Source organism: Ochotona curzoniae, unplaced genomic scaffold (genome assembly GCF_017591425.1).
Source record: "Ochotona curzoniae isolate NIBS_2020 unplaced genomic scaffold, NIBS_Ocur_1.0 contig_2688, whole genome shotgun sequence".
NCBI lineage: Eukaryota > Metazoa > Chordata > Mammalia > Lagomorpha > Ochotonidae > Ochotona > Ochotona curzoniae.
Window position 1 is genome coordinate 16,896,051 of NW_024465553.1, and position 27,890 is coordinate 16,923,940.

A 27,890-nucleotide genomic window follows, 5' to 3' on the forward strand; every position below is an offset into this window, starting at 1 on the left:
TGAAGTGGAGATGTGCCCTAAATTGTAGCATAGTGATAATGTATTCAACCTAAACCTGGGATGCTAGCATCCCATATGAGCCAGTTCAAGTCCCAGCTACTCCACATGCGATCCAGCTTCTTGCTAAAGTGCCTGGGAAAGCAGCAGAAGATGGCCCAACTACTCAGGCCCCAGCCACACATGTGAGTGAACCAGATGGAGTCTGTGGCTCCTGGCTTTGGCCTACTCCAGACCTGTCTGAAGAGCAGCTATTTGGAGAATGAACCAGTAATTGAAGAATCCCGCCCCCTCTTTCTGTCACCACACTGTAGAAGGACATTGTGATTCTAGAAGGACAGTGAACACTACACCTTTCAAATAAATACATCTTAGAAGTGGCTGGGTCTGCCAGGGAGCTTGGGGCAGGTTGGGGCTGCACAGCACAGCTGGGAGTGTTTTGCCTATGGTTGCATTTGCAATACTGGGATTGGATAACATGACTTGGTCCCTGACCAAATCCTGGGAGAATCCAACATCTATGGGATCCATTGAGGAGGTCCTTGGACCCATCTCTAGGTCAGCGTAGGTAGGACACATGACCAAGACTTCTAAGTCTAAGCCATGTAAATACACAAACGAGTATGTGGGAACATCAGGTCAGGAATTCTAAATGGCCTCATGTCACACTGCAGAACTGGGCATCTTGCAGGGGGCCTTGGGAGAGGGTGGAGGGACTCCTGGTCCCAGAATCTCCCAGCCAGTTTGTGACAAAGACCAACTTCACCATCCAGGACTGGCTGAAGTGGGAGTGTTTTTAATATGCTACCTCTGGCAAAAGGAAAAGCAGAGGCACGTGTGACTTGGGGACAGGCTGCTGCGGGGGTGTGTCCTCTCTTAGTGGGCCAGGCAGGGCAGTTTCAGGACTGAGCCACACAGGCAGAGGTGCTTACTCCACTTGTGGGACTCGTTTCCTCACTCTCCAAATCCCAAGGGAAGCCTTTCTCCCACATGGATATAACATGGTCATTTTTTTTTTTTAAATACAGGTGCAGACTCAGTATTCTGGTTCCAGGAGACTCCATCCTGCTCTCCCATTCCCCAGCGGAGAGCGAAGAATTGTGGGTAGTTTGTTTTTCTATGTTTGCCCAAGGAAACCAGAATGCATTTTTTTTCAATTAATAAAAAAAACCAAACAAACAGGACGGGCACTGTGGTGTAGTATATCAGATATACTAGATACCTGATCATAGAATGTAGTTCCAGATGTGTTGCTTCCAATCCAGTTCCTGCTAAGTATGCCTGCGAGAGCAACAAAAGCTGGCTCAGTGTTACCCTGTGGCCATTTGGGGGTGTGAACTCCATTCACAAATTCTATTAAGCCAGTTTACTAGAATCTCTGCTTATGTCGGATCTTTTCTAAAGTTATTTCTTTATTTGGAAGATAGAGTTACAGACAGAAAATGAGGGACACAGAGAGAGACATCTTCTATCTACTGGTTCATATCCTAGATGAGTGCAATGGCTAGGTTAGAAGTTAGGTGCTTCTTCTGAGTTTTCCATGTAGGTGGCAAGGTCCCAAGGATTCACACCACCTTGCATTGCTCTCTCAGGTGCATTAGCAGGGAGCAGAGCATCCTTGAACTAACACTCTGATATGTCATCAGCAGCTTCTTGTGCTGTGTCACAATGTCAGCTCCACCCCCAGTATTTCTTCCTCATAGTTTTCTATCCATTGAGCCTTACCCCGATCCTTGCTGTAGATTCCTATTTTTCCATGGGTTTGGAGTTGAGCTGGATCTCGCCCCCCCCCCCCACACACCCCGTTCTACTCTCTCTGGGTTGTAGCAGTGCTTGGATATCCATCTTCACAGTCCCAATCCAATCAAGAAAAGATGCTTCACTTTTTTTTTTTAAACAAGTGTCAAGTGTCTCTTTCTCCCTGTTCTTTTGAGAGGGAACCCACCTCCTGGCTTTCTTTCTGGAGGTACTTTCCCCGTTCTTCTCCCTTCCGTGCTCACCTGGTCCCTTCACAAATAAAATTTTTCTGTCTGAAAAAACAAACAAGTGTCATGGGTACTTCTCTTCTTCAATAGACCAAAGTTCTAGAACCCAGCAGAACCTAAGTTTCCTCATCTGCATAATAAGCAGATCTGCTCAGACTATTCCACAGGGTGTGTGAAATTATCAAATGAGATCACTGTGATACATAAAAACACTTTTTTAAAATTTTAATTTAGGGCTTGGCGCAGTAACCTAGTGGCTAAAGTTCTTGCCTTGAACGCGCCAGGATCCCATATTAGTGCCGGATCTAATCCTGGTGGCCCCGCTTCCCATTCAGCTCCCTGCTTGTGGCCTGGGAAAGCAGTCAAGGACGGCCCAAAGACCTGGGACCCTACACCAGTGTGGGATACCCAGAGGAGGCTCCTGACTCCTGGCTTCGGATCAGCGCAGCTCTGGTCATTGAATGCTGCTTAGGAAGTAAATCAACTGATGGAAGATCTTCCTCTCTGTCTCTCCTCCTCTCTGTCTGAGTTTGCAATAAAAACAAATCTTTACAAAGAGGAATAGAAACACATAAGTTGGTGAAGCTCACTAAACATACATTTAAAAAATTAAAATATGGTGTCTTTCCCTCCTACTTTTGAGAGGGACCCCACCTCCCAGCTTTCTCTTGGCAGGTGCTTTCCCCTTCCTTCTCCCTTCCCTGCTCACCTAGTCCCTTCGCAAATAAACTTTTCTGTCTGCAAAAACAAATAAACAAACAAAAAAGGTAGAGTCAGAGAGATACACAGCAAAAAGCTTCCCACTGGCTGGTTTATTCCTCAATTGCTGGTAATAGAAGCTGGGACTGGGCAGGGCCAAAGCCAAGAACTCAATCACGTGGGAGCAGAGACCCCAACACTTGAGTTATCACCTAGGGTCTCCCCGGGCGCACATCAGCATGAAGGCTGGAAGCAGCAGTAGGAGAGAGGCAAAGACTCCATCCCAGGCCCTCTCCCACGGGAGGAGGTGTCCCGAGTGGCATTTCAGCCACTGGATCAAAGCACATAGTCTACAAGGAAATGAAGACAGAAATGTAAAGAAAACAAGCACAGGTACGTTATGTGCTAGCTACCTGGGGACAGTCAACAGGGGCTCACGCTTGAAGGCCACCAGGAACGGGATAACCGTGCCCAGTGCCTGGGCAGGCAGAGGCCGATGCAAATGATCATGATGTCCCTGATTGACTAAGAACTTGAACAGACCAGGTATAAAACAAACGAAATAGTCCAAGGTGGACAATCTCGTGAAATAATCATTGGATGACCTTTGCCAAATGTTAAAATATTGAACGATTCTTTTATGTGTTTTGTTTATTGGACTTCAGTTTTAGGAAAAGAACTAAATGGATTTAGGCCCATGGAGATTGTTCAATTGGCTAATCCTCCCCTCACAAGCGCTGGGATCCCATACAGGTGCCAGTTTGTGTCCTGGATGCTGCTCTTCCCTTCCAGCTCCCTGCCTGTGGTCTGGGAAAGCAGTCGAGGACAGTCCAAGGCCTTGGGACCCTGCACCCACGTGGGAGACCCAGAAGAGGCCCCTGGCTCCAGGCTTTGGATCAGCTCAGCTCCAGCTGTGGCGACTACTTGGAGAGTAAACCAGTGGATGCAAGCTCTTTCTATCTTTCCTGTTTTCTGTAGATCTGACTTTCCAGTAAAAACAAATCTTAAGAAAAAAAAAAGACCGGTATCATGTTTAAAAAAAAAAAAAACTAAAAAGAATTTAATATATATATATAAAGCAGTCATTTAAATTATAAGGGCAAACAATCCAACTTCTGGACATTTCTTAGAGGCTCAAATTGTCAATGTAGATGGAGGTTCTAAACACAAGTTGTTCTTATTTAACTTCATATATTTTTTCAGCCATATATATATATACACATAAACATATATATATATATATATCTGAAATGCAGAATTAGAGAGGCAAAGGCAGAGAGGTCTTCCATCCACTGGTCCACTCCCCAGATGACTGCAACAGCCAGGGCTGAAGCCAGGAGCTTCTTTATGGGTGCACGGACACAAACACTTGGACCACCTCCCACTGCTCTCCCAGATGCAGCAGCAGGGAGCTGGAGTGGAAGTGGAGCAGCCAGGACTCTGACATGGGATGCCAGTGCTGCCACACTTAGCACGCTATGAAACAGTGCTGGCCCCAACTCTGCATGTTTTTAATACCATCCCATTGATGATTTGTTGAATTAACAATCTTTATATGTATGCATACTATGATGCCTGGCACATGGTAGGTAAATCAATATTTGTTGAATGAATGAATGAATGAATGCCCTGTGAATTTGCTTACAAGAAATAGGTTCTTAAAGGTATTTGTGTATTTAAAACATAAATACTCGTCTTTCTTGGAAACACTCACCAGGTAAAGCTGTATGATGTTCAGGTCTCAGATTGGCCCCAAATCTGGTAATTGTTCTATTTTATTTATATTTCCTACGAAAGGCAGAGTCAGAGTTGTTCCAGCCATGGATTCACTCTCCAAATGGTGGCAAAAGCCAGGAGCAGGCTCCATCTAACTCTCTGACCTGCAGCCCAATTACCTGCAGTCTACCAGCAAGCTGCGGTCAAGCCGATGTCTGCTGAGCGCTTCCCCAGCACCTAGACCGCCGTGCTGTTTTCCTCCATTTAAACACATTTCTCAACTCTACTTTGAACATAATCTAGCACAGCTGAAGGTCAATGCTTGCTAAATAATGCACCTTCGAGAGGCCAAACAGTTCAGCCAAGTGGCAGCTCAGGGCCGGCTGTCCCGGCTCACGACCACCGGGTCACTTCCACACTGTCCTCTCAAGCACTGGCCCACATTCCTAACTGGACATTCTCCTCAGCCGTTCCACGTCCCGGCTGTCCCGCGGCCTTCAGGTGCCTCGGCCTCCGCCCCGCGCGCCTTGGCAACGGAGGAGGCGGGCCCCACGGAGGGCCTTGTGGCCATTCCTTATTGGGGTTTGGTTGCTATGGTGTCACCGCCCTCACTACTCAGAGGTACAGCTTCCGGGAGGTTAAAGGAGAATCACTTCCAGGGCCGCCCAAACTTGCCATGGCCGACTCAGTTACCACTGAACTAACAAAATCGCCAGGCTTCAAAATGGCGCCGACGGCCACGGAGGCGGGGGAGGTCAGAGGTGAGTCACGTGGGCCCTCCCGGTTCCGGCGCTGCGGAGGCCCGGAATCGAGAACGAGTGTCCCGACACCATGTCTGGTTTGTCTGGCCCACGAGCCCAGCGTGGCCCCTGCCCGGTGGCGTTGCTGTTTCTGTTCCTGCTCGGCCCCAGCTCAGTCCTCGCCATCTCCTTCCATCTGCCGGTGAACTCTCGCAAGTGTCTCCGCGAGGAGATCCACAAGGACCTGCTGGTGACGGGCGCCTATGAGATCACCGACCAGTCTGCGGGCGCTGTCGACTTGCGCACCCACCTCAAGGTGCGGCCCGGGGTTGGAGGATCGTGGGCGATGACCAGGGAAAGCATAAGACGGGCGGAGGCCAAGGGGGTCGGCCCTTGGCGCGGAAGACTCGCGATGGACACTGCCCTCCCACCCCGGGTTGGCGTGGGCGGGGCGCGTCCGGGAACCCTTAGAAGGGCCTGGGAGGATGTGCTGACCCCTGAGCCAGGGCCCCTGGAGTTTGGGATATAGTGAAACTCCGGTTGTGTTTGGTCCCAGGATACCTCGAGCTGAGACTAGGTTAGAGTTTGCAGGAGAATAAGTGGAGGCAGTCAAGTTTCTTGCGATGAATTGAGCACCTGCAGTGTCCGTGGCTGCGCTACTTATACACGTGGTCACTTTTGTTCGTATTCTACCCCGTGAAGTAGGTCGGTGCTATTGGCCCCATTTTACAAATGAGAAAACTGAGGTTCTGAGAGGTCATCTCGTGTCAGATGGACATGAAGATTCTTAGTTGGGTTGTTAGAGGTGTCGACGGAAAAATGCTGAGATCTTGGTCAGAGTAGTCTCTGACTTAGTCAGACTTAGGACTTGGCAAAGTCTCAGCCATAACAGCTACTTCCGTGGTGCCATTTGGTCCCATTTTGCAGTTAGGAGTGACCTGCCTGATGTTTTCATCAGGAGCATAATTGATGTTAGGATTTTCTTGAGTTTTAGGTAGTTGTATACACTCACAAACAGCACACGGTGGCCTGTTTTTTTTTTTTTTTTTTTTCAACAGAATGGGACTTTGCTTAGACTACACAGGAAGAAACATTTTTTTCTTAAAAGAACTTCAGATATGGCAGGGCTGCCATTTATGTTTAAGGTGTTGGACAGTAGGGATGTAATTTATTTCCACTGTATTGGGAGGTGTGAACTGTCTTCAGAAGACTGCACTGGGAGCCTTCCTTTTACTGTTCTCTCTGGGCACCAGACTTCTGTCCACACAAGAAAGCCATGATGTCATAATTTTAATGTTGGTTGATGGAAGGTTTTGGGGTTCATGGTTCTGGATCTTTGTGTAATTTTCAGAAGCAATTTAAACAATGAAGAGGCTTTGTTCTGGTCTACAAGGTTGTGGTCTCTGGTTTTTTTTTTAATTTTTTTTTTTAACTTATTTTTGTTGAAAAGTCAGATTTAAAGAGAGGAGGAGAGACAGGAGAAAGATCTTCCATCAACTGGTTCATTCTTCAATGAGCCACAACAGCTTGAGCTGAGTGTATCCAAAATCAGAAGCCAAGGGCTTCTTCTATGTCTCCCAGGTAGTTACAGAGTCCCATGGCTTTGGATCATCCTCCAGTATTTTCTCAAACCGCAAGCAAGAAGCTGGATGGAAAGTGGAGCAGCCAGGACACGAACCGCATCCATCTGGGGTTCTGGCACTTACAAGGGAGGATTAACCAATTGAGCCATCATGCTGGGCCCCCTGATTTGGTCTTTTTTTATTTTTATTTATTGTTAGACAAAGAGCTCCGATGCAGTGACTCACCTCCCTCCCCGTCCCAGTCCCGTCAGTGAGGGGTAGGGTGAGGTGGAGGGACCTGTATGGGCAGGAGCCACATCAACCCAATCTAATCATCAGCCAGCCCTCCCTGCCGCCCGCCAGGGTCTGCGCGAGCAGATAGCGGGGGTCAGGAGCTGGAGCAGGGTGTCCAGCTCAGGTTCTGTAATGAAGGACACTTGCCACCTAACGGCTGTGTGAAACACCTGCTCCTGTTTTTATACTTACAAACCCATCTGGCTCACTGTTACTCATGTGATGGCTTAAATTTCCCAGAATGCTCTGCAGTGCTCCTAAGGATCGTGTTTAAGCTGTGTATCTTCTCACCTCCCAGTTTGTATTCTATTTAGAGCTACCACGAACAGTGCCCTTAAACTCACTTGTTTTCCAGCTTGTCTTGGAGCTTCTTTTTTGTTTCTGTTTTTATTTGAAAGGCAGATTTTTACAGAGAGAGGAGGGACAGATCTTCCATCCTCTGTTTCACTCCCCAAATGGCCTCAATGGCCAGACCTGAGCCAATCCGAAGGTGGGAGCCAGGGGCCTCCTTCAGGTCTTCCTTGTAGGTGCAGGATCCCAAGGTCTTGGGCCATCCTCTGCTGCTGTGGTCACTCTTGCCACACCTGATTTTTCAGAAATCCGTATTGTTTATGTGAAAGTTTAAATGTTACCAGCCACTTCAAATTAGCTTGGGCGTGGGTTTATTTTTACTGTTACAGAGAATACTGTGTGAGTAAAGTGGGTCTACCTCTACCCCCATTACCCAGATTTAGCTGATATATCCTTTTTTTTTTTTTTAAGATATGCCTATATTTTTGGAAAGTCAGATATGCAGAGAGGGAGCTCTTCCATCCACTGATTGGCTCTTTGCAGCCAAAGCTGCACCAATCCGAAACCAGGAGCCCAGAGCCTCTTCTGGGTCTCCCACGCGGGTACAGGGTCCCAAGGCTTTGGGCTGTCCTGACTGCTTTTCCAGGCCACAAGCAGGAAACAGGATGGGAAGTGGGACAGCCAGGATTAGAACTGGTTGTCCATATGGGATCCTGGCATGTGCAAGGTAAGGACTTTAGCCACTAGGCTACTACACCAGGTCCGAGCCAGTAGATTCTTGCCAAACTTGTTTCATCTTAACTGTCTTCCTTTATCATTTTAAGCTAATTTTTAAAAGATTGATTTATTTTAAGGCAGAACAAGGGAGAAAGAGATTTTTCATGTGCTGATTAATTCCATGGTGGTTCCTGGGCCAGGAGCTCTGGCCAAGTCTCCCATGTGGGTGACAGGGCCTCAGATACTTAGCCTGTTGTCTGCTGCCTTCCCAAGTCCATTCATGGGGCGTTAGTTCAGCAACGCAGTAACTGGAAATTGGGCATTTCAGGTTGGGCCATAACCTGCTGCACCACATTGTATACCCTGCCAAACTGTTTTAAGTAAACCACAGATGTTATATTTCACTATAGCATACTTCAGCATGAATCTCTTAAATATATATGTATGAGTATAGCCACAATGTTATGTTATAGTTTAATTATTCCTCAAAACCAACACTAATTCTTTAATGCCATAAAATTCCCAGTTCATATTCCAATTTCCCCTCTGGTCTTAAAAATACATATTTAAAATTAGGTTTTAAGAGTTGGCACAGTGGCTCCCAACTGGCTAATCTGCCACCTCCGAGTGCCAGCATCCTGTGTGGGCGCCAGTTTCTATCCCACTGCCCTGCTTCCCGTCCACCTCCCTGCTTGTGGCCTGGCAAAGCAGTGGAGGATGGCCCAAAGCCTTGGGACCCTGCACCCATAAGAAGCTCTTGGCTCGTGAATTTCAGATAAGAGCCCAGTTCCTGTCATTGTGGCCATCTGGGAGTGAACCAGCAGACAGAAGATCTTTGTTTCTGCTCTGTCTGTAAATCTGCCTTTCCCATGAAAATAAATCTTTTAACAAAGTTACATCTAACTCTCAAGCCTCTTTAAGCAGTCTCCCCCTCCTCCTTTTTATGCGTAGAGTTGTGTATGTGTGTTTGTTTTAAGATTTACTTTATTATTATTTGAAAAGTGGAGTGATAGAAAGAAGAGATCTTTAACCTGCTAGTTTGCTCTGTAGATGACCACAACAGTTGGAACTGGACCAAGCAGAAGCAGCAGCCAGGAGCTCCCTCCTGGGTACAGGGATACAAGTCCTCGGGCCATTTTCCACTGCTTTCTCTGGCATTTAGCAGGAAGCTGTATTGGAAGCTGGCACTCTGATTTGGTGTAATATGTTGAAACTTGATGTAACTTGCTACCACAGTTCTTGAAATCCATTATCCTTTTAAAAAGTTCTGTGTTTTGGATGCGGCTTATACACTTCATTGCCATATCGTTTTTATAAATCATATGTTATAAAGATGTGGTCATATTCAGGGTAATCTTTGTGTCAAGGTCCTACGTGGATGGTGTTGTGGCATCCCAGCAGAAACTCAGACCTTTTGTGCCCTTTACTTCTAACACACCCGTCAGTGGGTGTATTAGTGCCAGTTACCACACACATGGTGGCTAGCTGACCTGTTTCTTCCCAATTCTGGCAGGCGGGACTCCTCCCAGTACGTTTTTGGTTCTTGGCTCATGACTGTGAAAGCCCGTGAGTGGCCAAGTATCCTGGCTCTGACTCGCTCCTTTCCCCCACCTCTCTCTCACTCCTCTCCTTTTCCTTGCGTCAGCGATTTTATCTTGGACTCTCCTGCCACCCCTTTTCCTAAAGGACCCTCGTGCCGAACCCTGCCCATATCTGACCTTGATTCAGTCACCTCTCCACAATCCCGTGGCTGATGGGATGGTTGTCTTTCTGGGAATTGGGATGTGGTGGCATTTTTCTGGCTACCCAGGTGGTACCAGCTTCCCATTAATCTTTCACTTAGGAATCCACTGATGACGACCCTGTGTATTTACTCTTTCATTGAGGTTTTGTAATGATGGTTTTCTCCTTCTGTCATTCTTTTACCTTGTTTACTAATTGAAATTCTTGTTAAGGAATCGATCAGTTAAGACCCTTTGACGACCCTGAAATCCACAATTCATGTAAGCGTGTAAATGTACAATTCCTTCCTTCCAGTTGGTACTCTTCAGAATAAGGAATTGATCCAGTGAGAGTTTTTGTTTTTAACAGTGTTATGCTAAATGTATTTAAAAATGGTTTCAGTTTTTAGAATCCTTGTGTTTTAGTCAGTGGCATCTGTTCCTGGGCCACCGGCTCCTTCCTCTTGGACACTGGCTCTGTGAGCTCTGGTCATTTCAAGGTGCCCTTGACCTCTCTTGTCTGTGGTCAGCCTTTAACCAGAGCAAGTCCAGCCCCTCTTTGTAGGAATGGTTTTTAGAGACCACAAGCTGGGTGTCATTTCACAAAAATGCAGTTTACCTACTACAGGGCTGGAACACATTTGTGAGCTGGATCCAACCCCTGAGTACAGCTGCGACCTTTTTCATTATGCTACTTCTCCCGTCCTGACCCCTCATGGCTCAGACTTTGCCTCAAGAACTCTGTCCATGCACTGTTTCAGCTTCTGAAGTGCAAGCTGCCAGAACAGGGTCTCCTGTGAACACGCCCTTGGAGCTCGGCTGTGGGCACAGGAAGGAGGGGAATGGGAAATCCTCCGTAGTGTACCACATGGCCTGCTGGTCACAACATCCAGTGCTGCTCTGACTCTCCCAGAAAGATCTCCTGGCTGGCTGCAGTCCCTGCTTCATCTTCTGCCTATTGTCATGTCTTCTTAATGTCCAGTGGCTGTGCCTGCACTAAGTCCTTTTGTTACGGATTTGTATTGACCCAGCTGCTGTGCTAGCTGGAAACTCTTTGAGCCAAGGCCACCTGCTTCATTGTGGCACTGCCTGTGCTTGTCCCGGGCACATGGGACTGCTGCCTGAACCCTGACCCATTGCTCTTCCTTCGTGGAGAACACTTTAAACAGTTCTTCTGAGCGCTGTGCCCTCGTACCTGGATCACCACTGACCTTGGAATGCCTCCTGTTTGACCTGGCATTCTCTGTGTATAGAATGGCGCTCACTCTGACCTCCTTCATGCCATGCATCTCGGTGCTTTTGGGTTCACATACCCATTGTTGGACATCTGAGCTGACTGCTTCATCTCTTTGAGAGGCTCTGTGGTCTGGTGGTCTCTGCAGCCTGGATCTAGAGTCGGTGGGCTTCCTATCCTAGCATCTCCATTGCTCAGAGGATGAGGGGTGCTGGAGGAATCACTTAGCCCTCCTCCCCAGCCCTGGTCAGTGTGATGGAGTGCCTGGCCTCAGAGCATCCCTAGGACTCACTGAGATGGGCAGGGTCTTTGTCCTATGGGATTTCCTATTATGTTCCTTGGATTTTAGTTCTCTTCTATTGAGTGGAAACAGAATTGCTGTTTTGGTTTCCTGTCAGGGAACCTCTCTGTCATTGAAGTGACTAGATATGGAATGTTATAATGAGAGGAGTTGTTGAATATTTTGTAATTGTTTTTTCATTCAAGGAGCATTTGTTAGATATTTGGTATGTGCCTTTCCTGGCTGTGAATATGGAAATGAGACAGTCGATGGGCAGATGAAGAAAAGTCCTTGAGGTCAGACCAGTGTGATGCCTCAACTGACTAATCCTCTGCCTGCAAGGACTGGCATCCTGTATGGCCACTGGTTCTTGTGCCAGCTGCCCCGCTCTGGTCCAGCTCCCTGCTTGTGGCATGAGAAAGCAGTGGAGGATGTCTCAAAGCCTTGGAACCCCGCACCCACATAGGAGACCTGGAAGAAGTTCCTGACTCGTGGCTTCAGATCAGCTCAGCTCTGGTCATTTGGGGAGTGAACCAGCAGATGGAAGATCTTTCTGTCTGTGTATATCCTCTCTGTATATCTGCCTTTCCAATAAAAATAAATAAATCTTTAAAAATAAAAAAAGATCTTGAGTTCATTAGGTTAATGAAACAAAAAAGTTAAAAAAATTTCTGGCCCCTGTGACCCACTTCAGAGTGTGCTGAATTCCCAGCTTAGCCGTCTCGCTCCAGATCCCTGCCTCGCTTCCAGCTCAGCCTCAACCAGGATCAACTGTTACAGGTTTTAGAGGGGTAAACTGCTGGATGGAAGTTCTACTGCCTCTCCAGTAGATAAATGATAAAATAATTTTTTCATGTAGTGATAAATACTATAATGAAAAAGCAAGCAGTAGAAGATATTGGAGATTGATGGGGTCAGGAGTATTTGAGTGGACGTCAGGGGAGATCTCTAGACAGAAATAGAAGTGGATTGATGCGTGTGGGATTCTGTGGCAGATTTTTGCTTCAGGGTTGTATTCAAATGCATTTCATTGAGACTTCCAATTGAGTATCCCACAATCCCTTTTCTACTCGTTTCACAAAACAAGGCTAAATTGGGCTGTATTTTACTAGATGCAAAGACTTTGCTGCACAAAATTAAAGTAGGAAATATCAATTCATTGTGAATATAGAAGTTTTCCCATTATATCACAACCATAATAAAACATATAGCAGTCATATCATAGAGGCTTAAAATCCTAATTCTATTCTATTGAAATCTATGGAGGAAATGGCATAGCATGTTAAGTCCCCACTTGTGACACCTAATCTCAGTTGGGCACTAGTTCAAGTCACGGCTGCTCTACTCCTGGTTTAGCTCCCTGCTGATGCACCTAGGAAAGCAATGTGGGAGCCCTCACCCATGTGCAAGACCTGGAACACCTGGCACCTGTTCTGGTAGACAGAAAATCCCTCTCTCTGTGTCTGTATCAATGTTTGTCTTCTCTTTCTATAACACTGCCTTTCAAATTAAGAGAGAGAGAGAGAGAGACCCCATGTGGTAGCTTAGTGGCTAAAGTCCTCACTTTGCACGCGCTGAGATCCCAGGTAGGCACCAGTTCATATCCCAGTTGTTCCACTTGCCTTCTAGTTCCCTGCTTGTGGGATGGGAAAGCAGCAGAGGACAGTCCAAAACCTTGGGACCCTACAACCACATGGGAGACCCAGAAGCTCAGGGCTCCTGACTTCAGATTGGCTCCAGCCATTGTGGCCACTTAGGGAATGAACCAGCGGATGGAAGATCCTTCTCTCTGTAAATCTAATATTCCAATAAAAATAAATAAATCTTAAAATACATATACAGGGCCCGGTGTGGTAGCTTAGCGGCTGAAGTTCTCACCTTGCATGCGCTCAATCCCATATGGATGCCGGTTCTAATTTCAGCAGTCCTGCTTCCCATTCAATTCCCTACTTGTGGCCTGGGAAAGCAGTCAAGGACAGCCCAAAGCCTTTGGACCCTGCACCCACATGGTATACCCGGAGGAGGCTCCGGGCTCCTGGCTTCGGATCAGCTCAACTGTGGCCATTGTGGCTGCTTGGGGAGTGAACCAGTGGACAGAAGAACAGAAGATCTTCCTCTCTGTCCTCCTCTCTGTATATCTGATTTTCCAATAAAAATAAAATCTTAAAATACATATATATATATATATATATATATATATATTCATCCCCAAGACTAAATTTAAAAAAAAAAGCCTAATACAACAATTGCTTAATAGAATCCAGTGCTCTTTATGATTCAGAATGGTCGTTAATGTTGAACATTTTAGGCTGGTTGATTTTTGTGTAGGTTGACACAGGTTGTTGCCTAAATAGTGAGTTCTCATCATCTTGACCAGAAAGGAAAGACAGAACCTGCTGGTAATGATTAATCTTGACCTTCCTGCAGAGAGGAAGGGCCAGAGTTTGAGTCCTGGCTCCGTTCCTAGTTCCTAGACCCTGGGAGGTAGCAGGTGACAGCCTAGCACTTGGATCCCCGGCACCCACATGGGAGACATGACTTGATGGCTGCGCCCCTGCCTCCCAACTTTGACCTGGCCCACCCCAGGCTGTTGTGGGCACCTGTCCATGTGTATGTGAGTCTCTGCTTACGTGTCCGCCTGTCTCTCTATCCTGTGTGTATACACATACACTACACTGCGGACCTTTCCTTGGGCTGATTTTTTTTTTAATACCCTGGGAAACAAATAAGGCCTTGTCAAATTTATATTTACTGTCCAGTGGGTTAGAAGCAAATGCATGGTGGTCAGCACAATGGCTCAGTTGGCTAATCTTCCCCCCTACAAGTGTTGGCATCCCAATGTGGGCACCGGTTTGTGTCCTAATTGCTCTACTTCAGATCCAATTCCCTACCTGGAGCCTGGGAAAGCAGTTGAGGATGGCCCAAGTCCTTGGAACCCTGTACCAGCCGGCTCCTGGCTCCTGGCCTCAGATTGGCTCGGCTCCAGTCATTGTGGCCATTTAGGGAGTGAACCAGCAGATGGAAGATCTGTCTCTCTTCTCTGTAAATCTGCCTTTCCAATGGAAAATAAAATGGATCTTAAAGAAGAAAAAGAAACAAGGCCATAACTAGATGTTTCGATGCAGAAGGCTAATTGGTACATTAACATTCAGTAGTTATTAAAGTCAAGCTTCCTTTTGTATACTATACAAGCTGACTAGCTTTTAGTTAACCTTTCTCCATAGCTGGAAAAGACTGTGCTGCTTCATTTACACAGTCTACGTTGTTCAGAACACAATGTCCTTAGCCTTCCCTGTTGGGAGCTGAGGTGGAGAAGGGGGCAGTATGGTGTCTGAAATGGCTGCACCCTGCCTCTGTGATGACTTCTGAAGGCTGAATCTAGTTTCTGGGACAGCAGAACAGATTTAGAAAGGATGGCCTGGTGGGGTGCGGTGACCGCGGTGCTGTTTCTTGTGTGAACTGCTGACTGGCGGTTGGTGTGCACTGCGGCCCCCGTGTGCTTACGCAGCCTGGCACCTTGCACAGTGGAGCCCTCTGTAAGCTCAGCCAACTGGCCACAGACCAGAATCTGGGCTCCCAAACAAGCCTCCGACTTGAGGGAGGTTGATGTCATCTGCTTTATCCTGTGCCCCCGACCTCATTCTTCAGCATAACGTGTGGGAAATCAAGGGACTAGTTGTTAAGAAAGAACAAGGCTTTGTTTGTGTCTAAAAGGGTCACACTGGAGGATTTTACCGTAAATAACTTTGGAACAGTATGAAAAAAAACATTTGATCTGGCTTCACCCCCCTCAGTAGTATTGTTAGGACAGTTGCTGGTCATACATTCTCACGTCCTTCCCTTTACTCTTTCTCCGCCCCCACTCACCCTGCTCCAAGTCAGGCATGACGTATTGCTTGTGTTAAGTTAATGTAGCAAATGCTGATAGAAGCAGGAAGAGAGCATCCATCCATTATCATACCAGTGCCTGGAAATTTTCCATTTCTGGTTTCAACACTTCTACCAAAAGCCTTCTAGTCTCAATGATTGTATTTCAACTTAATCAATGGTTCTATACTATGCTTTATTATCTCTAAATTGTGTTAGATATTTAAAAGAATTTCAGATGTAGCTCATGGTCTTTCTGACTTTGTGTTGCGTGAAACTTAAATTACTCCTTTGGCTTTGGGAATCTAGTTGATTGGCTGGGAGCTTACTCTTGTTTGAAAGGTAAATTCATTTTATGAACATTAAATAGGTCTTCTTGGGCCTGGAGCAGTAGGCTAGTGGCTAAAGTCCTCACCTTGCATGTCCAGGCACTGGTTTGTATCCCAGCTGCTCTGCTTCCCTTCCAACTCATGCTTGTGGCTTGGGAAAGCAGTCGAGGATGGCCCAAAGCCTTGGAACACTGCACCCAGGTGGGAGACCAGGAAGAAGCTCTTGGCTACTGGCTTCCCATGGGCTCAGCTCCAGCCACTGCAGTCACTTAAGGAGAGTGAACCAGCAGATAGGAGATCTTTGTCTCTGCTCCTCTCTGTATATCTGACTTTCCAACAAAAATAAAATAAATCTTAAAAAATATATAGTCTTTCTAGGTTAGAGAGTTGTTCATGGTCCTTCCCTTTTTTAGACATGGTGGTAACTTGTATTAGCTTCTTAAATGTTTCTGATACTGTTTCTCTGGTCTAAAACTACAGTCTTTTAAAAAAATTCATTTATTTTAAAGAGAAAATCTTATGTCTGCTGATTCGCTACTGAAATGGCTACAATGGTTGGAGCTGGGCCAGGCCAAAGCCAGGAGCCAGGAACTCCTCTGCGTTTCCCATGTGGGTACAGGGGCCCAAGCCCTTAGGCTTTCTTTGGCTGTTTTCCCAGGCATGTTAGCTGGGTGCTAGATTGGAAGTAGAGTAGCCAGGACTGGACCCGGTGCTCATTGGTAATGCTGGCATTTCAGGCAGCATTGTAACTCACTGTAACACAATGCCAGCTCCTAAAACTGTGTTTGTAGTGAGCTGTTCCTTCTGCTTTAATATGCTGCTTGGGACACCTGTACCCTGTGTTAGAGCACCAGGTTCAAGTCCCAGCTACTCTGCTTCTAGTCTGATTCCCTGCTCCTGCATCCTAGGAGGCGGCAGCTGATACCTCAAGTGCTTAGGCTCCTGTCGGCCACGTAAGAGACCTACATGGTTCTGCTGCAGCCATTTGGGGAGTGAGCCAGTAGGTGGAAGGTTCATTCTCTCCCTCCCTCCCTTCCTCTCTTCCTTTCTCTCATAGGTCTCTATTGAACTGCCTTTTCTTTCCCTCCTTCCTTAAGATGTATTTATTTATTTGAAAAGCAGAATATCAGGGAGAGGAAGAGACAGTTTTTCCATCCTCTGATTTGTGATCTCCACAGCCATGAGCCAGAAGCTCCATCTGGGCCTCCCACAGTAAGGCCAACATCTGCTCCCTTATCCGGGCACAGTAGCAAGAAGCTGAACCAAAAGTGGAGCAGCCAGTACTTGACCAGCCCAGCTTGGGCCACTGTGGCCTTTATTTGTTTAAAAGGTGGGGTAACTGATACGGGATAGAGTTATCTTCCATCTTCTGTTTCTACTCACTAAATGGCTGCAAGGCTGGGGCAGGGCCCTGCCAAAGTCAGAAACCAAGAACTCTGTTAGGGTTTGCCATGTTTATGGCGGAGCCCAGACACTAGAGCCATGTGCTGCTACTTTCCCAGGCACATCTAGCAGGCAACTGGATTGCAGGTGGAGCTCATGGGATGCCAGTGTCACATGCAGTGGTTTAACCCAGTCACAACTCAGGTCCTGTTTTTGGCTCTTTGCTTTGTTCTTAATTAATTAATTTATTTATTTATTAAAAGGCAGAATTACAGAGAGGGGATTAAGATAGAATTTCCATCTGCTGGCTCACCCTCCAGATGGCCACAGTGGCTAGAGCTAGGCTGTGCTAAAGTCAGGAGCCGGGAGCTTCTTCCAGGTCTACCGTGGGGTAGTAGGGGTCCAAGTATTTGGACCATTTTCCACTGCTTTTCCAGGTACCTTAGCAGGGAGTTGGATTGAAGTGGAACAGCCAAGACTCAACCAGCACCCGAGTGAGATTCCACTGTCACCCACTATACCTCAGTGCTAGCTCCTGTTTTGATTTTTAAATGGATCAAAGGGTAGGTATTCTTGGATGGTGGGGTTTGGAGTTGACTCAGCAAATGAAAGTTGTCTGTGACCTGTGCCAGTATTCTTGTCACTTCCCCCATAAGCCATGTTAATTCACCTGAGATGGCAGGTCTTTTAATTCTCCTTCTCTTCGTAAATCTGCCTCCCTAATAAAGATAAATAAATAATTTTTAAAAATGCATGAAGAAGACAACGATGATGACTAGGGCTAAGATTTGGAGAAGAGGACCATCCCATATTGACGTGATTTGACACTGTTGATACGACCGAGGTCTGGGTCAGCATTGTGGCACAGCAGGTTAAGTTACTACTTAGGGTGCAGTTTGAATCCTGGCTGCTCTTCCAATCCAGCTAAGAAGCAGGTAGTGGAAAATGACTTGAGTCTTTTGGGCACCTGCCATTGATGTAGAGACAGGGATGGAGTTTCTTCCTGTCTGTTGAGTCTAGCCCAGACCTGCTCATTGCTGGTATTTAGTGAGTGAACCAGCAGATGTAAGATCTCTTTCCCTCTCAAATAAATAAATGAGAATAATTTTAACCCGGGGCATCTGGGTGAGTTGCTATTAGGTTACTCCATTGGAAAGTTGCTCTCCCTCCCCACTCCTCACCCTTTGTCCACTGGATTCTGTGGAAGGAAGTCACTGTGTGGAGCCCACCCTGAAGGAGGGCTGAGTTAGGTTGTGCAACCGTTGAGTCTACTGTATAGGAAAATTTGGCTCTTCTCCCTCTTCATTCCATCATTTGTATCAGTCTGAATCCATGGATGGTGTATACTTTGGAGCTTTTAAAATATTTTTTTGAAGGTTTTCTTATTTTTATTTGAAAGGTGGACTTTTACAGAGCAAGGAAAGATAGGTCTTCCATCTGCTGATTCACTCCCTAAATGGCCACAACAGCCAGAGCTAAGCTGATCAGAAGCCAGGAGCTTCTTCGAGATCTCCCATGTAGGTGCAGGGTCCCCAGAACCTGGATTATATCCCCTGCTGTTTTCCCAGGCACATTAGCAGGGAGCTGGATCAGAAGTGGAGCAGTGGGACTCAAACTTGTACCCATATGGAGTGCCAGCACTGTAGGTGATGGCTTTACTTGCCACAGCATCTTCCTGGTACCCCACTCTGCCACCACCACCATCCAATTATTTCCCCCCGCCCCCACCTTTTTTTTTTTAATAAGCACAACTGTTGTAGCAGGAGTGGTCCAATGCTTCTTGCAACTTTAGAGCAAGGTAGGAATCCCGTGAGCAGCAGAAGTGAGTTAGCGTGGGGAGAATAGTGGTGATGCTGAGGAGCCAGGGAGAAGCAGGGACATTCGTGCTGGCCCCTCGGGTTACTCAGCCTTATGGATGAATGCACTTGAACTGTGTGTGTATCTTTATAGCAAGACTGTTGAAAATGAGGAATCTAATATTGGTCAAAGCCTTTTACAAGTATATTCCTGATTAATTATTTGTGTTTAGTTCCCGGAAAATTGTCCCTGAGATAAATTTGTAAGCTTTCATCAGAAAACAAATGATATGTGAGCCAACTTGTTTCTCTTTCAGACTTTGCATCTTGATTCCCAGAAAACTTTGAGCCAAACTTATTGTACAGATATCATTTGCTTAAATCAGGTTCTTTTTGTCATTATTTTTAAAAAGACTTACTTATTTTCATTGGAAAGGCAGATCTTTGCAGAGTAAAGACAGAAAAATCTTCCACTGGCCCACCTCCCCAAATGGATGCAACAGCTGGAGCTGAGTCAATCTGAAGCCTGGAGTTTTTCTGGGTCTCTCACATGGGTGCAGGGTCCCAGGTACCAAAACTTTGGGCCATTCTCCACTGTTTTCCCAGGCTATAAGCAGGGAGCTGGATGGAAAGTGGAGCAGCTGGGACACGAACAGGTACCCCTGTGGGATCCTGGCACTTGAAGAGGAGGGGCCCAGTTCAGGTTCCTGATACTATTTTTTTTCTTGCTCCAGGTAATCTCTGTTCTGTTTTATTTATAGTTGCTTTATTGGCCTAAGCTACATGCAGGTGCCCTGTAAATTAGGGTGTTTTCTTGAACGGTTTGGTAAAGGCATGGGGTAGGCTTTAGAAACAGCACCTGATCCAGAGCCTGTTTCTTGCCAAGAAAATCCAATTACAAACAAGCTTATTCCCTGCTGACCTCGCTTCTCGTGCATCTAACAGTTTCAGTGTGCGCATTCACATGTTCTCAAAACCAGCTAGCTACTCTGCGTGTACAATTAACACTTTCTTCTGTAGTTTTTTAGTTGTGAACTTAGGTTTGCTTTTCTTCAGAAGGTGTTATCTAGAAACAAATCTTTATTACTTCCTATTCTTTGATGTCATGGAGGCTAGTTGTACAGCTTGTTATTACCTTTGTTTGATTAGAGAAATTTGTGATAAATATTTTTAGTTTCAAAAGGGAAGAAAAGACTCCATTATTGGCTTGGTGTTACAGTTGGTGAAAGAAACAGTGTTTAGCATATTTCCAAGATGGATCTCCAGTAGAATTTTCAAAGGAAAAATGAGCCCTTTCAATTAAGATCATCTTTTAAGGTGATCTGTAATCAGAACATTTTAATTAAAGGAAATTAAAAACCATCATTTCAGCCCTTTAGACTTGGCCAGTTCTGGTTAGTCATTGACTTTGGCCCAGTTTCCTCGTCCCTAATTTTAGCTACCTGCTGCTTTATGTAATGATGTTGGGGTTAGGAGACTTGATTGCTTTTGTTTGTTTGTTTGTTTGTTTTGTTTTGTTTTCCTAAGACTGATAGATTGGTTCCTAAATAACTGCTGAATGACATAAACTAGATAGAAAACCTGATGGTTTTAGAGAAACCCTGGAATCTGTAAAAACAATCCATGTGAGTCAGTCCAGCTGGAAAGCTGAGTTGTCACATTGTCTGCCTGAATTTCCAAACATCCAGTTAAACGCCCTGCTGTAGCTCCCAGAGGTTAGGTGTGCGGAAGGTCGTGGAGAGTACAGAAGAGAGACGGGTGCCCTTGTCACAGGCAGCCCTGGCAGGTGATGGCACGCTGCTGAAAGGCGAACCCATGGGAGGGCTGGGGTCTTCAGCCTCTCGGGAGGTGGTGAGGCTGTGCTGGAGAAGGAGTCTCTGACAAGCCTCACAACGAATGGTTCTTGGTGACAAATGGAAATGGCCAGTGGAAGCAGTTTTTGCCCTGAGAATAAATTGGACATGTGGACTCTTGTGGAGTCTTTCAGAGAAATAGCAGGCCTCACTCATTTTACAAGGTGCTCCTGTTTTGTTTTGTTTTGTTTTGTTTTTTTGAGTCAATGCTTTAATGAAAATTTTTATCACCTACATTTTAGTCTCTTTCTGATCTAGGGAGACTCCTCTCCTTAAATAATTTAAAAAAAAAAAAAATTGAAGGACACTTTTAACAACTTAGGAGAAAATAAAAAATGCTAATCTGTTCTTCCAGGAAATAAAGCAGCTGGGCCAACATGTGCTAAATCTTGTAAGCCCAGTTTAATGGGGTGTCTGTCCTAGGCTGGTGGCTGACCTCTTTCTTGGCCTGAATGCATGCAAGCAGGAAATCTGCGATGGTTTTGTTCCATGCTATAACCTTGATGCTCACTCTGCTGCCTTTGGTTTCATTTAAACATTTCTAAAAGCTCATACATCCTTTTATTATTTTTTAAAGATTTTTTTTTTTTTTTTGGAAAGTCAGATATATACATAGGAAGATCTTCCGTCCGTTGATCCACTCCCCAAGTCATAATCACCGGAGTTGAGCCAATCCAAAGCCAGGAGTTCCTCCTGATTTCCCACCTGGGTGCAGGGTCCCAAGGTTTTGGGCCATCTGCGACTGCTTTCCCAGGCCACAAGCAGGGAGCTGGGTGAGAAGCAGAGCCCCCTGTATTAGAACCAGTGCCCATGTGGGATCCTGGTGCTTGCAAGGTGAGGACTTTAGCTACTAGACTACCATGCTGGGCCCACAGCCTGTAATTCTTAACTTTCTCTCTTAAGAATTAAATTTGTGCAATGAACAGATAGGGAACTTACTTTACCCAAACTCATCTTGGAGAAGTTCTACTTTGTTTATGACTTTATTCAGAGGATCCAAACCCAGATTAGTGTTTGTAGATCAGCCTGGAATGTTCTGGTCTGTTATTCCTGCTGCCTGCCTTTTTGAAATCCCTCTTTGCGCTTCAGAATTGGTACTGTGCTTTTGGGGTCTGTGTGGACAAATTGATCCCAAAGAAAGGAAGAGTGGCACTTGGGGACAACATGTTACTTTAGAATTTAATTAATTCTCAAGCCTTTTTGTCTATAATATATGTGAATCCAATATTTTTTTTAAAAGATTTTTGTATTTTTATTGGAAAGACAGATTTACAGAGGGAAAGAGAGAGAAAGATATTCCATGCACTGGTTCGCTCCCCACATGCCTGAGACAGCTGGAGCTGAGCTGAGCTAATCCAAAGCCAGGAGCCAGGTGCTTCTTCCAAGTTTCCCATGTAGGTACAGCGTCCCAAGGCATAGGGCCATCCTCAATTGTTTTCCCAGGCAACAAGCCGGGAGCTGGAAGGGATTTGGAGCAGCTGGGACACAAATCAGAGCCCATTTGGGATCCTGGCACTAGGCTATCATGCTGGGTCCCTTTCTTTTTCTTTCTTTCTTCCTTTTTTCTTTTTAAAGATTTGTTTATTTTTATTGCAAAATTAGATATACAGAAAGGAGGAGAAACAGAGAGGAAAATCTTCCATCCAATGATTCACTCCCCATGTGACCACAGCAGCTGGTACTGTACCGATCTGGAGCCAGGATACAGGAACTTACTCCAGGTCTCCCACACGGGTGCAGGGTCCCAAGGCTTTGGGCCGCCCTCAACTACTTTCCCAGGCTACATGCAGGGAGCTGGATGGGAAGTGGAGCAGCTGGGATTAGAACCAGCGCCCATATGGGATTCTGGCACGTTCAAGGTGAGGATTTAAGCTGCTAGGTCACCATGTCGGGCCTGCTGGGTACCTTTCTAAGAGTTGATTCAGAAAAAGTATCCGCTAGGAGGCCCCTGTCTTTGGGAGCAAGTTTTCCCCTCCGGGTGGTGTGGGTGTCACTGACTCCGAGACCCTTACATATGGCGGCCTGCCTGCCGCTGGCCCTCAGGTGGGAAGTGCCCGCCCGGCAGGACTCCGAGCTCTCTTGATTCGCACTCATGCAGACAGAACATCCCAAGGCACTGTCGGTGTTTGTTGGCTTCTGTGCATTCCGCCCCTGGCTCTCGAGCTTCCTGATTTACTTCCCTGGAAGTTTCTATTCTTCCCTTGCTGGGATTTGTCCCTCAGGTCCCTGCTCCCGTACCGCCCCTGGCAGCTGCGCAGGCTTCTGTCCTTGTACTTTACTCATTGCAGTTAAGCTCTCTTTAGTCTTTCTTTTACTTTCTTTTGTTTGTTTTTCTCTCAGTTTTATTGGGTCATGACTGATTTTAAAATTGCATAGATTCAAGATATTCAACCCAATTTTCTACTATACACCATAAAATGATTACCACAGACAGGTTAGTTAATATTGTCATGTCACACAGATGGCCAGCGGCTCTATGAAGAGGTACTTACACCATTGATGAGGGAAATACAAATCAAAGCCTTGGTAAGCTGGCCTGCTCTCCTCCCTCTCCTCTTGTCTCCCTAGTGAATGGCACAGATTTAGGTATCTTAAATAGTTAACAAGTTAATGGATGATGTTGGGTGGCAGAAAATACTTCATTAATATTAACTACTCCTGTTATTAAGGAATTTAGAAAGTAGGCCATAAAACTTGTTATTGATCTATTGTTTCCAGTCTATCTAGTGCTGCTTTGTTCTCATTGTGATATTTTCTGAAACGGGTTAGCTTTATTAATATCATTATTGATCCAAAGTGATATATGCCCATGTAAAAATTGAGGTAAAAAGTATAAAGAGGCAGTCTCAAAATAAGTACTGTATAAAGGGAGATTTTAAGTACATGTTTAAATATGTGCTCATCAATTTTCTTGTTGAAAATTCCACCTTTATTTGGGAGACAGTACTCATTCACTTGCACAAAAACAGAAGTACCCCAAGTACCCCAAGCTGGGGACTCAGCCTCTGTCTCCCTCTGGGGTGGCCGGGGCTCAGGTACTTGGGTGGTCACCTGCTGCCTCTCTGTGTGTCATCAGGGAGCCATGATGGCAAGTTGAGTCAAGACAAACCCAGGCCCTGCAGCTCGGGTGATGGGCATCCTAAGCGGCTTCGAGAGTCATTTTAACACCCAATAGAAGAGGATCCTATTTAATGTAATAAAGCCACTACTTTTGGATTCTACATTGCCTGGTGGCCTCCTTATCCTAGATGATGAAATGTGTGTCTTGCCGTGTAAGCTAGGAAAGCAACCTGGATCTAATCTGCTCAGTGAGCAGGCTTTTCCTTGGCTATATATAAGGATGTGCCGTGTGTGGGCTTCTCTGCACTTGCTAGGAAGGGAGCTGTAAAATATGGAGAACCTTCAAAAGAGGAATAAACTGTGGAAGCCAATGGATGCTGCACCTTGTGGGAGAAACTTCTAGATTCTTCTCCAAAGTCCTGCCCCCGTCCCATGGACAATGTGCGGGACTAGCTTGCCCAGATTTTCTTCTGTATACCTTCCTTCTCTTCTATTCTCAGATCACACACCTGAATTCTGTTCTTCATTCCCTCGCTGCACTGTCAGATTCATTTTTTTTTAAGTTTTATTTATTTGTTTTAATTTTTATTAACATTGTATTATGTGATACAGTTTTATAGGCAGGCACTGGGATTCCCCCCAGATTCATTTTTAAAAGAAGTGTGTTTTTTGGAATTTTCCTACTTGAAGATTCTTCCATTTTTGTGCTGTGTGCACATAGAGGATAGAATACGTCTACGCTTCATACATTGAATTTTTGCCAATAAGTTGTGTTTATGAAGTTAGGAATATTAGCTGGATCCAGTTTTTGGTGTGATAAACATCTTATGATAAAAAATTACAGTCTGTGGTATGGTTAGATTATTTAAATGGATACATCTGTGACAATTCATGTCTTTGGGGATGGCTGAAAAAGTCATCATACTCAGGACTATTAACTGTCTTGTATAGGTGTGTCTCTGTCTCCCCAGGTTGCTTGCTGGTTTATTTATAGATGCTTGTTTTTAAGGGCCAGCACTGTGGCTCAACTGGCTCATCCTTCACCTTCAAACACCAGTATCCATAGGGGTGCCAGTCATGTCCTGGCTGTTCCACTTCCTATCCAGCCTTCTGATTATGGCCTGGGAAAGCAGCAGAGGATGGCTCAAGTCCTTGGGGCCCCTGTACCCATGTGGGAGATCCAGAACAAGTTCCTGGCTTCAAATCAGCTCAGCTCCAGCCATTGTGGTTATTTGGGCAGTGAACTAAGCGGATGGAAGATGTTTGTCTCTGTCTCTCTTCTCTCCTTCTCTCTCTCTCTCTCTCTCTAACTCTGCCTTTTAAGTAAAAACAAATCTTTATGAAAGATTTTCACTGATTCACTCCCCAGAAGCAATCAGGGCTGGTCAGGCTGAGGCCAGGAGCTAGAAATTTCCTGTTGGTCCCCCACGTGATGGTAGGAACTCAGGTACTTGGGCCATTATTTGCTGCCTTCCCTGACACAAAGCAGGCAACTGGGTTGGAAGCCAGAGCGCCAGGACTTCAGCAAAGCTATGCAGATGTGGGGTGCAGGCATCTCCTATGCCCACGCTCCCCGGGTCTACAAGAGCTCTTCCTGAGGATGGATTGTTGCCTGTTCTCCACTCTAGATCACAGACTCTGCGGGCCACATTCTGTACTCCAAGGAAGATGCGTCCAAGGGGAAGTTCGCCTTTACCACCGAGGACTACGACATGTTTGAAGTGTGCTTTGAGAGCAAGGGTAAGTGAGCCGGAGTGATTCCCTGGGTTGAGCACGGCCTCCAACGTGGAAGTACCACTTGCTGCAGTCAGCGTTTGATTTCTGCTTCAATTTGTGTTTAATTTCACATGGTAATCTGATTGTAACTTTAAGAGATTTTCAAGGTGTGGTGAAAGATGTGTGAACTGCGTGTGCTTGCTAACATTGCATTTGAAATCTGACCCCGGAGGCAGCCCTACCATGACCTTGGGCTTTGAGTGATGCTGAGTTGTCAGGGTAGGTACACCATTCGTAGTGAATGCACTGTTCTGGTAGGTGATGCTGATGGTGGTCCCTGTCTATCTGGAGAGGGGAATCGATTGTAGAGCTGTGCATCTTCCTCTCGGTTTCCCTAAAACTACTCTAACAAAATAAGGCTTTTTTTAAAAAAAAGAAAGGATTCTCTATTTACCAGGCTGTTGCAGAGAGCAAAATTCCCCAAGGGACTTTTTTTTGCAAAAGAGAACCTTGAGGACCATGGTGTTGCCAAAGGGGTTAGGCTGACTGCTCGCTGCGTGACCCAGCCTCACACAGCAGGTCAATGGCAGGGCCGTTTTTTGCTCAGGCAAGAACAGTGCTCAGAGTGTGCCATGGCAAATGGCAGGAGTGGAAGACTGGTAGGAAGAGGGTCTCTTGATGAGTTGAGCCAGGTGGGACTTAAACGACTTAGATTTCACAACTTTTTAAATGAGAAAGGAAAAGCAGGCGAGTTGCATCTTCCCTGGGAATTACTGCACTAGGCACCACGTTCTGTTTTCGTTTGACACTTGCTGCTTGCATGCTTTGGAAACATCTGCAAAGTGTCTTAGTTTGTTCTTCATCTTATCTTTAAAGGCTTATTTCACTGACTTTCAAATGGATCTTTCTAGTCTGTCTGTAAGCATTCCTGACCTCATTTCAGTATCTGAGCCCTTGCCTGCAGGTGCTCTCCCTGAGTGAAGTCTGTCCCAGCTCATCTGTTCCCAGTCTCTGTAGCTGGGATTCCCAGAACCAGTTATTTTGGCTTAAAAATGTCACACTACTCTGCATTGTTTTTGTTTTGTTTACCATGATTATGATGTATACAGGTATCTCAGCTCCCCATTGAACTGTTATTCAGTGAGTAGTTACGCGACTGGCTTAGTCCATGTCCTCCACGGCCCACAGTGCCTCGAGAGCCCCACAGTGTTACCCAAATCATCTTTATTGCCTTGGGTAGGTTTCTGGCTTCATAGGCAGGAGGATTCCAGCAGGTTGGAATGGAGTTTTCCAGGGACTCTTTGAGCCTTTTCCTTTCCCCTACTTGATGACTTGGGCTTAGAATTGTTTGTAGGCCCTCCTGTCCCAAATAAGCATTTTCCTATGAGGCACCCCTAAGACTTAGACTCAAAAAGGTTTTCCTCTTGAGTCATTACAACTATTTTTAAGAGGTTTAGTGGGAATAGCTCCAATAATGTCCTGTTTGCCTATTGAAATGGGGCTTACCGCTGTTTGGATTCAAGTGGAATGTTCCCTAGAAGCCCTGTTCCTGTCCGTGCTCAGGCTCACGTTAAGGAAATCCAAGCCCCGCCTGTGCTCAGCTACCCAAGCCCAACAGGCCATGTTGGGCTTGGGTAGGTCCCTCGGAACCTGGCAGATCAGTACTGTCAGATGCAAAAAGGGGCGTGTTTTCACCTAAACTGGAGTTTCTCTCTGACCCGAGACCCTAGATCAGTTTCCCCTCCCCTTCGTTCTCCCCTTTCCTCTCTTCTCTTGTCCTCTCCCCTCCCCTGCCCTCCCCTCCGCCTGCCCTGCGAGCCCCAGTGGCAGCGGCTTAAGCAACATTTGCCAGCAGCGTGTTCCTGCAGCTTTCCAGCCCCACACAGATCCAGGCTTTGTCTGGAATGTTTGTGATCTTAGCCCGAGCCAGGAATTTTCTGCAGCTGAGTAGGGGGCGGGGTCACGGCTGTTTCTGTCTTTGAGAGGGTGGGGGTTAGGGAGCAGGAGGGTGGGCGGGTGATTTCCCGGAATTTTAAATATTCCGCACAATGAATCCTTTGATTTCCTTCTCAGGAACGGGGCGGACACCTGACCAACTCGTGATCCTAGACATGAAGCACGGAGTGGAGGCAAAAAATTACGAAGAGGTACGTTCGGCTGGCCGGCCTGGAGGAGGCAGTGCCACGCCACCCCGTGCGGTGTCCGTGACCCAGCCAGGCCACGCTCTGCCCAGACGCAGGCGGTTTTCTCGGCAGGCACGTGACAGCTGGCTTGGGGCTTCCTGCTCCAGAAAGTTGTATTAACAGCCCTAAGCAATAACTCTGGCTGCACTGTCAGCCAAAGGACTGAGCCAACTGTCCCCTAGAAATATTGGTGTGATAAAACACTCCTGCACGCGCTGCCAGCTCTCGAGGCAGGTGCCGGATCTGGGGCGCTAGAATGTTTATAAGCTGGAGCCTCAGGTACGTGGTGATGTTCAAGGTCACAGAGGGTAACTTGTTGGTCATTGCCAAGGCTCTCTCCAGGGACTGCCAAATGACCTTTATTGGGGCAAGGAGGGCAGAGTCGAGGCAATTTAATCTTGAACAACTGCTGTCTTGAAGACAGATAGTCAGAAGTCCCTTGAAGGTAAAGTAAACCTTGAAACAGG

At 46.2% G+C, this 27,890-nt stretch overlaps 1 protein-coding gene and 1 long non-coding RNA gene across 2 annotated transcripts in view; one reads left to right on the plus strand and one right to left on the minus strand.

Moving 5' to 3' along the window:
* Positions 1 to 4,898, minus strand: part of LOC121152958 — a 72,306-nt gene extending 67,408 nt beyond the window's left edge. The window contains exon 1 of the long non-coding RNA XR_005883328.1: positions 4,396 to 4,898. This is a non-coding gene — a long non-coding RNA (uncharacterized LOC121152958). The remainder of the gene's footprint in view (positions 1 to 4,395) is intronic.
* Positions 4,899 to 5,142: 244 nt separating this feature from the next.
* The window catches only part of TMED10 (transmembrane p24 trafficking protein 10), a 31,732-nt gene continuing 8,984 nt past the window's right edge, over positions 5,143 to 27,890 (plus strand). Inside the window, exons 1-3 of the mRNA XM_040975270.1 lie at positions 5,143 to 5,453; positions 25,153 to 25,264; positions 27,314 to 27,387. Coding sequence (XP_040831204.1) covers positions 5,229 to 5,453; positions 25,153 to 25,264; positions 27,314 to 27,387 — 411 coding nt within the window. The 5' untranslated portion in view covers positions 5,143 to 5,228. The remainder of the gene's footprint in view (positions 5,454 to 25,152; positions 25,265 to 27,313; positions 27,388 to 27,890) is intronic.